Source organism: Neopelma chrysocephalum, unplaced genomic scaffold, assembly GCF_003984885.1.
Source record: "Neopelma chrysocephalum unplaced genomic scaffold, ASM398488v2 Primary Assembly neopelma1_26, whole genome shotgun sequence".
Classification (NCBI taxonomy): Eukaryota; Metazoa; Chordata; class Aves; order Passeriformes; family Pipridae; genus Neopelma; species Neopelma chrysocephalum.
The window spans coordinates 3,647,741-3,660,751 of NW_020897695.1; the positions used below are offsets into that span (position 1 = coordinate 3,647,741).

Genomic DNA, 13,011 nt, shown 5'->3' on the forward strand with positions numbered 1-13,011 from the left:
TCTACTCCATTTTAATTTTAGCTGGCTTTTAATGTAGTGCATTAAATAGAATGTGACAGAGGTGCAAAGATCCAAAAGCCAGCAAGTTCCCATGAATCAGCAGGGATAGGATATGGGTGGGGCCACATGCAATCCAAGAAACTGCCTGTGATAGCAGTTTCAGTTGAAGCATTAGGTCTTGTGCTGGCTTGCCCTGCAGCCACCAGGCATCAGCAATTGGCACCCACCTTGTGGCCAACCAGATGATATGGTCTTGACAAGGAATTTTAACATTTATTGATACAAACCATTTCTAAAAGAAGGGAGGAAAAGTTTTGTAAATATTACTTCAAGCTGGATTTACATTAATTCAACTTAACTTAGCTTCTGGTACATGAATACTCCAGATTGTGATCAGACGTGTTATCGAAACTAGTTCAGCTACAGAACTCACATTGGCAACGTTTTACCCCCTGCTTTTACTACACACGTCATTGTGTGCGAATGTCCTTGGCCTTAAAAAAATGCCAGCAAGTGACTGCAACACTATCTGTAAAACCTTAATTTTTTCACTCAGTAATAGGCAAGGGACAGATTCAAAATAAATGTCATGAAATAAACGCATGTGCTTCTAATACTGCTTATGTAATTCCTGTTTGGGATAAACGTGACTGCTGAAACATTTTGTTTATGTAAGGTCTTAGTTTGGTGAACACATATTTAGAAATAGCTTACCGTGTTTTGTTCATCAAGTCTGCTCCACGTGCTTTGTAATAATCTAAATTTTGTTGGAACTGATGAGTCACTGGTCTTGGATTTCGCTAAAAAATAAAAAAATACCTCATTGCAACTTTCAGGGAGATTTAAAGCAGAGACATGAAATATGTCTACTAATGAGTACTAGAAACTTAAGAACATTTTCTTTTCCCAGGATCTTGGTTTCTCAAGGCAGTAATGTCAGTTACATTGAAGTGAAGACTTAAAATACTTGAAATAATACCAATGGTTACCAGTAAGTCCATTCCATCCTCACAGAAAAAAAAAATTTGTGTTCTTCCACACAGCGATGAGGCTGTTGGTTGTAGTGGTAACATTGCTAATTAAATAAATAATTCTTGGACAAGTACAGATACCGATCTGATTTCTTCCTGCAGCTCAGGTATATAGAATTTTACCACCTCCAAGCTAAAGTGATATGTTTTTAAAGAAAACAGTAATAGTAAAGAGAAACTATAGCAAACATTTTGAACTCAATACATCACTAGCAGTATGTCTGTTAAGCAAAGAATTAAATTTAGTGAGACAACCTTAACACTCCCACTAGATGGCACACAGAGCCTTTATTTTCCCTCCAAATTTCACCCTACTCAAAACTGAGGCTATGAATAAAGAACTGTTGTCCTATAACAAAATGTAGATAATTAATACTGAAACCATTGCTATTCTCCCATTCTGACACAATGGAACTCTTTCACGGACTCACGCTGCCTTCAATAGTTCTGAATATTGATTAAGTGTAGACTGCAGTATATGCATAAAGTATCTTGATTGAATGAATGCATGCTGAAGGACACTATTTGGAGATGCAAGTAAATATTTTTAAGTAAAAAAATTTGCATACAGATGGAAACAAAATATGAGAGGGGTACAGAGAGACCCTTTAAAAAAATATACATAAAAATCAGAAATGACTTAAATAATTTCTAGTGTAAGAGAAAACAAAATGGTAAGTTTCTGCATAATGATCAGATATATTGTATAAAAGAGATCTAAATACTTTTCAAGTATTTGCTCTAATGGTTTAATCATTCATAGGCTGTTGCCATATATTCTGATCTGCCTTCTTACATCCTGCTAGTAGTAAATATAGTTTTAATGAACTACACAATGACCTTTCTGAAACAGTTGCTCACAGGTGACAGTGTATTATATTTTTGACAGAGTCAGTCTTCAGCTATTACAGTTTCACAAGTTGTATATTTCCTCTCCAGGTTTTATTATAGACTAGAGTATCCACTGTCTTATCCTCTCATCTACATACATGTAGATAACCCTTTTTTCTTGAAAACCTTATTTTTGGAGGAGGATGCAGAAGTTGCCTTTTAAAGACCAAAATATTGCATGTGCACAAAAGGAGAGAAGAAGATTTAAAGAGGTGGTAGATACCAAAGGCCAGGATAATTTATGGGGGCATATTTAAGGGTGGGAATTCCCAGATCGCTTCCTGCAGTTGGACTAATCTTGTATGAAATGTCTCATTTTCTTTCTTTGGAACCATAATAAAGATTTCAAACACACATGCTATTTGTAATGTTCATTAAAAAATGAAACAACTGAAAGCTATTAGACAAGCATTAAAAAAATCCTCATCTATCCTACCACCCACATTGTAATGGCCGTTCTACATTTTTTGTCTCCTGTTATAAAAACAGTGTTTGCATAACTCTACCTATTCATATAGCTTGTAAGTCAGTCCTCATCAACTGACAGCAATAACAATGAATCAGCTTTAGTTACTATTGCTCTAGTTTGGTAATTCAATACATTTCTATGATAATCAAATCCAAACTGACGTGAGGAGGGTAACTGATGATTCTGCGACTACTATCTGAGTAATCAAACAGTGTAACTTTTCTCCCATAAATTAAGTAACTTCTTTCTTTACGTGTCTTGATGACCATTTAAAACCAGGTGGAAGAATAAGAGATGGTTAAAATAACGGGCACTTCTAAGTCATAAGACAGCCCTTTGAAAAATACACACTACTAGGTGCTAGCCAGATTTGCAATTAGCTTCCAACAACTTGGTATATATTGAAAGTTAACAAAAACAATGAAATTTCTTTTCCACTACCCAATAAATAATAAAAAATATGATTACACATTGCTTCTGAATTAAAAAAACCCCTCAAACCAGCAAAAACAATAGGAAAAGATCATATGGAACAGCATCCTGAAAGATATTTATGAAGAAATGACAAGCAATTCAAGACACGAAAGGCTGATCTACTTTCTAAGCACTTAAAGCCATTAATAGGAATAACGAACTCAAATATATGAATGAGAAGCATTACTTTCATAGGGGCCTATTTAAATTCCTATGAGGTTTAACCATATCAAAGGAAGAAGCAGCTTAAAGTACTATTACATGCAGTGAAAAAAAAAGCCCTCAGAAAAAACGCTGTTGAAAAAACATCAGAAATGCAAGACAGTAAATACCAAGGTTTACTGCTGCAGCTCCTTTTGTAGCACCAATGAGATATCCTTTCGGAAAATTTCAGTATTTAAAAAACCCCAACCAGACATATATGTTAGCAGACAAGTATCTATGAAATATCACCACAGAAAATTTAAATACCTCTGAAAACTGAAATTCAGACAGTAAAAAATATGATTTTATGAAGATTATGATCTTTATTTCACTGTGATTGTCCTTTAAATTTTCTGTTCTTTTCAATCACTTCAGTAAGTTAAATACAAGCAGCAGAAAGGAAAACCTACACAATGACAATATTTCTTGCTTAAACTAACTCCTCTCTCAAAGCATCCAATTTGACGTGTCCCCTGTATTATATTCCACGTATTAGAACTAAAGATTAAACAAATTTATTTACAAAAAACATAGCTATTGTTTAAAACATTCACAGCAACCACAGTTTTTTCCTACAGAGTGCAATTTAGAATGATCTGATTTGTATTTTCATTACTTAAGCAAGTAAAGTTATTCCTTTAATTTTTCAATTTATGTAAGTATTTTTACTAGTACCTCAATAAAATACTTTTTCTTAAAAGGATAATGTTAAATTGACAGTGAAATCAATCCTTCAAATTAGAAGTTTGTTGAATCCCCTTAAGAAATTGTGTAAGGGCATCATACAGATTAACACATATATGGTTTTCTCCTTTTAAGGGAAGAGAGAGCAGAAATCAGAACGAAATCTGTGCCAATACTAGAACCCCTTTTCCCCACACCCATTTTGTAGGAGAAGTTTGCTGGATTTATAATTCTTCTAATCCTAATTTCTATCTAGTGACTGTAGTTTCAACTGGTAGAAAATGCCCAATTTATGCTTTAAAAGGACAATGTATGAAATTCAGATATAGAAGCACACATAGAAATTGATGTGATTTTGGACTTCATCTCTTCAAAATGTACTAGCCACAGCCCAAAATGAGAAAGAGATCCCTTAAAATGTTCCAGGTATCTCTGAGGCACTCCTGCCTCTGAGCCCTCCCTGGCCTAAAAGATGCCCTCCCTCTGCCTCATTTGCCTGCTGAAGTCCTCTCCCTGTCCTCCTTTCTCTGTTCCCAGCCACCACCAGACTGACTCACTCCAATTCCCACGGCTGGCAGGAGATTCTTGGGAACTTTCTATTTGCCTTTATCCCCCTCCAGGGACATGAGATAACTTATACCCACACCTGCACTTTTCCTAGGCCGTGGGCTGCTGCTGTGGTCAGAATTGCACTGAATGCAGCAGAGATTCCCTACACCCGCATAAACTGCTGAAAAGCAATTCCCACCAGCTAAGGATCATGCTCTGTATGCTCAAATTCCCTACTATAACCCCTTTTTCTTCCTGGCCTCTGGAGACGTAGCATGTCACATTACTCACGGAACAGACAGGATATAGCAAAGCACACTTGCATGTGACAGAAGTCACAGGCAGGCTGTTCTACAACATACCTAACATTTCACCACCTGAATACAGAGTATTTTTAAAAGTTTACATGCAGGTGCAAGTGGAGGGATCTCTATAATGCTCTTCTTTCTTGAGGTATTTTCTTTCTTCCCTTTTTAGTTTTATTAACAGGAGAAAACCCAAATACAATTTTGCACTAAATCTGAAGGTTCAGAATAAGAGACAAGAATGAAAAAAGATTTTCGATATGTCTGATGAAAAATGAGACTTATTTTAGTGAACATGCTATTGCCTCAACGCCAAGGGAAAAGCACTCGTCATTAGAGAAATGAATTGCTCAGCTGTTTATAAGGAAAAAGCTCTGGGGGAATTTCTCAAGGCCCAAACCACAAAGCATTGCAGGGTTATGCAAACATATGTTGCAGGTGTTTTAGGGTAGACAGGTGGGAAAACCTCAGTTACTGAAAAATATTCCACTTAATAGATTGTATCTGAAACTAGATAACCTCAGTGCAACAGAGAAAAAAACAAAACCAGCAGCAGTGAATTCTACATCCAGGAAGCAATAGGTTTACCAAAATTATCATCTCACTAGTGTCAAATGGGACTTTTTAAAACTAATTTTTTCTAATATAGTAAACAAATACTGCCAAACATTTATGTCTTTTTCCTAAACTACTAATATTTTACACCAAAACTAAAGAGGAGACCGAATCAAATATATATAAAAAGAAGACAAGGATAACAATGCAATGTTGTTCTATTTTTTAAACAATTATTTTTAAGGAGCTAATATGCTCCTTTTCCCCCTCTTCAGCTGACAAGGCAATATTGGATTTTTTCATAATTCTTGTGCTGCCTAAGTATTACACTTCTTTTTTTTATTAAAATTCTATTATTTTCTCTTTCATTTATTTCTAATGAAAGTTGGAGGATCATGTGACTAAATTCAGTAAGGAGTGGGAGGTCAGGAAAGGTTTACCTTTTCCTGCTACATCGCCTATGCTTTTTTCTTCAATAATGACACAAACATGGCAAAAATTTGGACTGTGAACAGAGCTCAAATATGGCAGCTGAGATGTGGATAAGGGATATAGTTTGTTCAGTTCAGCAGCAGTTTTTCTATTAGGCGCTAATAATTAATATGAAGTGCTTACTAACTATAACTTAATAGCCTAGAGAGAGAATTTCACCTTTCCTCTTTTTATTCTTTTGTCAGATATTCAAGCAGCTGTCTCCATTCCACATGACCAGACTTACACAGTATAAGCAATGGCTTAACATTGAAGATACATATCACAATATTTTGTATACTAAAAAACCAACCCACCCCAAACTCCAGAGCACCGAAAGCAAATGCCATTCCCCAAACAAAACTTCCCTTTCACCCTCTAATTCTCCTCTTCCTTTATTATACCTTCTGCAGAACAAGCAACCTGCTGGAGCACAAATGGTATTTCATCCACCTATGAACCCATGAGTTAAATACTTATTAGGATAAAAAAAGCCCCAGTGAGACATTAAACAACATAATGTGCTATTGCCAATTCAAAAGTGGTTCAAGGCCAAGAACAAGATATTAGCTAAAACACAGGCTGATAGTCTGTGTCTATCAACCCTGTGTATGAAAGCAGCACACTATGAAGGGTACCCTGTACAGAACTAATAAAGAACTTCCTTTAATCACGGGAGTTAGGAGATTCATGCAGTAATACTGGCGTTGGCAAAGGAAAACCATAATCCTCAAACTGGGAATAATGCTTCCTGTTTACATTTTTCAGAAGATGCTAAGGGTCTCAATCGTGGAACTTGTTATTTACAATGCAACAACAGGATGAAGAATTATCACATTTAGTCGTTTCTTAAGAAAATTAGTGAGTTGGTTTTTTTCTTTTTTTTCTGAAACAACAAAATTTCCCAGAAAGAACTGAAAAGGAAAGAAAATTCAGTTAACTGGGTCAAGGAAGGAAGAAATCCCTGAACTCTGATCAAGCTGAAATAAATTATCTCCAGTTTTGTTACGTGACAACCCTCCATTCCCCTGGCAACTAGAAATTTCAGACACTAGGAAGATATTTTAAATACTGTGGGTTATGGTCTGTTTTTAACTTCATACATACATACTTTCTCTCACATGGGCATTCTATGACAAGAGATGAACTGAAAAAAATAAAAATGAGATTTAAAAATGCTTCTGTGACTTGACTGAAAGAAATTTCTAGTTGTGTATTTTTGGCTTCTTGTCCTAACCACTTGGGAAGCCTTTTTTTCTTTCATTATAATATTACAGCCTATTGCGTTTTAACAGGTAGATCAAATCCTACCAAATCAGCTTTTATTTATATTCCAGACAAAAAGACTCCAACCTGCCAACGTTCAAGTTCATAACCTGCGTAAAATCCCCATCTTGCACCAACAGAATCGCTTAAGTACCTTTTAAATCTGCCTCTTAATTTAGTTGCCTAGTTTTCAGCTGAACCCTTGGTTTTAAGAAGTAAATTAACTACATAGTAAGGTATAAATCTGACAGTGTTCAGCCCTACCCCATGACAGATTTATGCTCTGTCATCTTGCAGCCCTGCACGGTTGGAACAGGAGTTTTACAACATTGTGGAGGAAAGCTCCAGGCTTTTGAAGGGAACACACAGCAAGCCTTGCTTTAAACCCTGGAATGCTCCAAATTATGAGATTTAAAATATGACATCTTTATGTACAGAAAAGCTCCCACATTATGGTTTTATTGGCACTCGTTTTGGACAACCTGCATAACTCACTGATGGCTTTGTGAGTAATGCAGTTATCCGAAGCTTATACTTATAAAACCCTTATAACCACACTTAGAGCATTATGTCTTCTCCAGACACATGCTTGTACACAAATCTCACATATCAGGAAAAAACAAGAACATTTTAAGGTGCTATTTGGTTATTTCTGCTACGTGGAAAAGAAACAGATTAATTTATGTTCTGCATGTAATGTGCTACGTAAACCACTTGAAAAAGGTCCCCAGGGGAGTGAAAAAGGCTCATTCACAGAGCCCCATGCACACACCACAGCAAAAGGAATATGACATCCAAGTCTTTTCCTCTGAAACACAGAGAGAAGCTAAGGTCTTGGTGCTGCGGGACAAGCAACTCCTTTCATTGTAGGACTCCAGTGATGATCCTGCAGAGCCATTTTGATTACTACTGCTCTTTAAAAAAACAAAGGACAAAGACATAACATCTCCAAACCTAATTTTCCATAAAAAGTTACAGCAAAGGATAGAATGTACGATTCCCAGTTCTATCTTGGTAAGTATTTTGCTCTTTCAGAGAAGTGCTTCCCAATACAAATGTACTCAATAGCTTTGATTACAATTAATACATTAATATTTATTATAAAATATGTAGGTATACAAGCAGTATATCTACACATATCAGAAGAGACTGAACTCAAATCCCATCATAATAGATCGGATATTCAGTAGCTAATCTTTCATACATTATTGAAAAGTTATGAATCTATTTTTATATAACACAGTTTGTATTTTGAAAATTTTAGTCAAATAAATTATGATATGGAGAACTTTTGATTAGGTAGAATCAGAGTACTCTAAGTGCTTCTTTTTGATAAGCTACCTTGCAAACGAGAAGTGATTAATTGAATTGCCAGGTTGCACATAAGAACCACAATCACCTCGCTCTAATACTGTTAAATACATTTTATTAGTGTAATTTTACAAGTAACATTATTACTCTTAAGGAGAGGGTCAGGAGCTTTAGATGACTTTTTAAACAGAAGTAAACAAATAATTTGAAAGAAACAGCTTCAAGAAATTCAAAAGCAATCAGTTTTATTGGTAGCTAAAGTAATTAAGAGCTTAAAGTGCTTCAACTTCTTGTGTTAGCGTCAAGTACAATCAGAATTGCTTTTACTTTGCTCTGAGGATATCAACTTTCTCAAGCAGAAGGAACAGTTTAAAAGTTCTGGCTTCCAAAGAGAACTTCCTCTTCCATCTTGCCTCTCTAAAGTACTTGCCCTTTTCATGACAGAGCTTATGAATTCCCAGTGAATATTATCGGGAGTGCTGACCAGCACAGCATTCCCTCCCTACTTCTGAGTTTTCCCCCATTGCACCTCTGGCCTTAACGTGATGTTGCCACATCTCATGCCTTCTGATTAATATGAAAAGACACCTTGATAAAAAGCATAATTAGGAAATCATCACAGATTATTAAAATTGTAAACACTGTTTTTTTATTTGTGTTTGCAATTGGCCCAATGACTGATTAGCAAGTAGTTGCCTTGACTATTTATTGAAAAATGCGTATGTTACTTGTTGTTGAATGTTAGCCAAAAGTAGAAACAATGGTGCCTAACTTACCTTTAGCCATCAGCTCTGGAAGACTCTGCACCTCTCCATCCGCCCAGAAATCCCCAGCCACACCACCCACTCCTCCCTGCCCTCAAGGCCGAGGGCTCTCCTTCCTGTTGGGCCACCCAAAAGAGGCAAGGAGAACAACAAAGTCACCTTGCTAGGGTCTGCTCTCACTGCCAGCAGTGGACTACAGCACCATCTTGCTTGGCCCCATACAGAGCTGGGACAAGTCCTTTGCTTCTACAGCACCTTACCTGTGGCAGCTTTCTCTTAACTATGAGAGGTGTCACTGTTCTGGAAGCTTGGCTTTAGTCTGTATTACTTCCCACCATGTTCCTATTAATTTAAATGTAATGGCTCTTTAACATAGAGGGATACAATATTTGTGAGTTCTTAACCACAAAGCTGGCCTGTGCATGCAATACTAAGGAGAGAGCAACACTTGGGAATTGCCTCACCATTGGCAACCTAAGAGATCAAGTTTCTCCCTTGAGTGATGACTACTGTGTTACATATGGTAGTGAGGAATGAGAAGGACTTAGAAAGCTTTCTCATTTGAAAAGTCTTGACTAGATGAGTAATCAACCACTTTCCAAGTTTTTTCCTGAAAATTATTGCTTGCGACATACAGGATACATTGAAGTTGTCTATTTTATGGTGGGTCGATTAAATGGTTAATATATCAGTGGAGATTGCAATGAACTTTGAGAGAGCTGAGAAAGTTATCATACTATGAGTATTGACCATATAGCCTTTTTATATTTTAAAATGCACAGGTGCACTGGGAATGAAGGTTTTGAAACAAATTTACAAAAATGAAGCGGATTTTTAATTCATGGTACACTTACTATTTTTATGTGGTACTATGGCAACATGGTTATTCTAAGTAATTTATCATTAAACTCTTAGCCGCCTGTCATACCTTTTTCTATTAATGACAAACAATAACTGAATATTTAAATCAATAATTGTTAAAAAACAGCATAGACTATCTTCTTGGAAAATGCAAGTTTCTGATGAAACATGAACATGAACAAAGAACAAGTTAGTATTGTGGCTTTTACATGTAAAATATATGCAATTCTAAGTCATATAGGCCCACAATAAAAAGCTTAGCATGCAGTTACAGAAAAAATTGTATCAATAAATCAACTGTATGTCGATTTATTTAAAGTGAAGTGTTTAGATACACCTAACCTTATTGTATTTGCAAATGGGAGTGCTAGACCATCAAAATGCTTGAGTTCCCTACAGGAATTGAATGTGGTTATAAAACCAGAGGTTGAGTTGAAGATGGCGACACATTTTTGTTCATAAAAATCTATCTACCATGCATTAAACATACAAGATCTTAAACTTAAAGAAATTAAGGCAAATAGAAGTTTTCTGTGAATCACTGAAAGTAAATGCATTTATTTTTTCTTTCTCCTAAGTCCTTGTCTCCCAGATAAAGAGATACGTACCTAGCTTTTCTGGAAAAGCTTGTTTCTTTTATCAGTCATATCCCATGTCAAGGCAACTTTGTATAGGTGATGTTACTTGTACCGCCACCTCAATACTGCATTGGGATATTCATTATCCCAGCTTCCTGATAACTTACTTTTCATGCATCTAACCCCTCCAATGTATTATTGCTTCTGAAATATCAGTCACATTCTTCATGATCAAAACTAAAAAGCAAAAAGCAAATGTTTGTTCAGAGTCCCCCTCCCCCTTGCTGGTACCCCTGCACTGAAATGGACCTGCACCCCAGCGGTACCTCTGTGTGGAGGTACAAATTAATGAGCTGCTAGTGCCCAAACAGCACCAGATCCCGACTTCTGATTGGCTGCAATCTGGTCATTAAAGAGAGGCAATTAATGCCAGATTGCACACACAATGCTAACAAACAAACAAAACAACCCCAAACCTGCTTTTCTCCTGCCACAAACGGCAAAACAACAATACTGACATAACGGCAGCGTTCAAAGGACAGTCGCAGCTCTGCAGCAGCACCTCAGTTAATGAGTGTATAGAAAAGAATTTATCTGAAGAAGAAGAAAGTGAAACTCAACAGCCTTTCAGGCACATGAAACCAGCTTGGAGAAAACTCTGAGATGGTGGCAGCTACTTAAGAAGAAAATTCAGCTGAAAATAAATGTACAAAGAGTTCAGTTCAAAATTTCAGCAATGTGTTTTCTCCTTGTCACATTGCTCAGATAGTGAATAGTGTTAAAAGCTAGAATGCAGATTTTTCCAACTAATCGTTATATGAGTGATCATGACCATATTTTATTGCTTAAGTTTTCTGGCAGTACCTGTAATTTCAGTCACAATGAACTAATATGACTTCTTTGAAATGTCATGTATGTTTCTCTGTGGATTTCGTTAGAATTTTATATTATTATATAGCCACCTTCAATGTCAGCAAATAGCTTAAAATACTATGTTGAGAAAATATCAACAGCAGTAACTAGAATATTATTAGCATCAGCAACAAATTAATTTCCATCAACTAAGCACATTCTTTTTTTTCTTTTTTTTTTTAATTGATGGTTTATGATAAAAGGCGTCTCCACTGAATTAAGCTCTTAACTAGCTTGTTCAATGAACAGGGTAACTCACTATGCTAAAATATCTGAAAGCGAACTTATTTTACAAGAATACTAAGAATAAATACAATAAACTTTGAGACAAAGCACAGTTGTCAGGTTCTTAGTATGCGATGCAAAACTGTAATATTCTAGGTAGTGCTTTAGTTTTCTAATAAGTCATTCTGATAAGGTTAACACTTCAACATAGCAAAACATACAAATACGAACACCCAAAGATGAAAATTACTTTGCTTATGTTGCTGTATTAGAATTTTATTTGCTAAAGGGTGAAAACAGATTTTCAAAATTCACAGTTAACTTAAAACAATAGTTTTAAACCTTTTATTCCTAGCCCTGGCTGCCTTCAGGAAGGAAAGAACATCTGGCTATTTAAGGAACACAATATGTTCACATTTTCTATGACTTTTGTTTCTAATTGGTTTTTTTAATTTTTTTTTTATTTGAACAACTCTAGTTAGAACTATGTTTTTTAATCACTTTATATTTTTCCACTGCCCTATCTCCGTATCTCTACTTCTTAATTTTGCAGCCTTTGCTTTGAAAATTAACAGTGCTCAGTGGTTTTGATAAGGAAAAAAAAATGAAGAAAATGAGCCACTCGTGGTGTATTAAATATGCAGACACACACCTTCAGTAAATGCTTTTGGATATACATAAAAGAACCTTCCCTTATTTTTTCATTTCACATATACATATTTTTAATAGCCCATTCTTCCATAAGAAGCTATACTTTTATATTCAGAAGGACTGTAAGTGCATAGAAGTTACTTTAATATAAATAATTGAGGCAATTATCTGTTCAAAGATTAGAAATATGAAACAAATACTTTGCTAAGCAGGTTAACTTATCGCCCTATGCAAAGACAACAACACTGATTTGAGCTTTTCATTGCACATTTTCCTAAAGAAATGGAGCTAGCCAAATGCAGAAAAGGCTGAAATTCAATTATTCTGCATTGATCCATACTCATGCCTGTAAAATTAGTATCTCTCAGGCCCCCCCTCAGAGGCAGGTGCATTAACTTGTTTTCAGCTATTACAGTTATGTGTATTTCTCTTCTGTGGCACTGAAAAATATCAGGGATGTGGTATCTAAAATGCCTTCTCCACTGCCAACTGGGTTTCACAAAGTGAAAAGGAGAGCTGCTTGCAAGCATTAGGGTTTTGTAGTTAGCGGCAAGCACTAATTACTTTTCATATTATTTTTAATACTAGATAATACTAAGGCTTCTGGTAAGGGTTGATTCCACAAAAGGTCAAGAAATTGTACTTGTCCATCTGTAAGAAAAAAATGCCACCTATGTTTTAAGTATAGCTTTCTGCTGACATTTAGGTTGCTCTCCTGGTGATGACTGCAGTGAAAAGAAGCAAACCAAATGTGACAGGTTCACGAAACCAAAGTTTAGCTCTCCTGATAGACTACAACACAAATAAGGA

At 35.8% G+C, this 13,011-nt stretch overlaps 1 protein-coding gene across 4 annotated transcripts in view; it reads right to left on the reverse strand.

Moving 5' to 3' along the window:
* The window catches only part of TBC1D5 (TBC1 domain family member 5), a 289,248-nt gene that overhangs the window by 55,899 nt on the left and 220,338 nt on the right, over window positions 1-13,011 (reverse strand). For all 4 annotated transcript variants that reach the window (XM_027675357.1, XM_027675359.1, XM_027675356.1 and 1 more), the window contains one exon: window positions 715-800. In XM_027675357.1, the coding sequence (XP_027531158.1) occupies window positions 715-800 (86 nt within the window). The remainder of the gene's footprint in view (window positions 1-714; window positions 801-13,011) is intronic.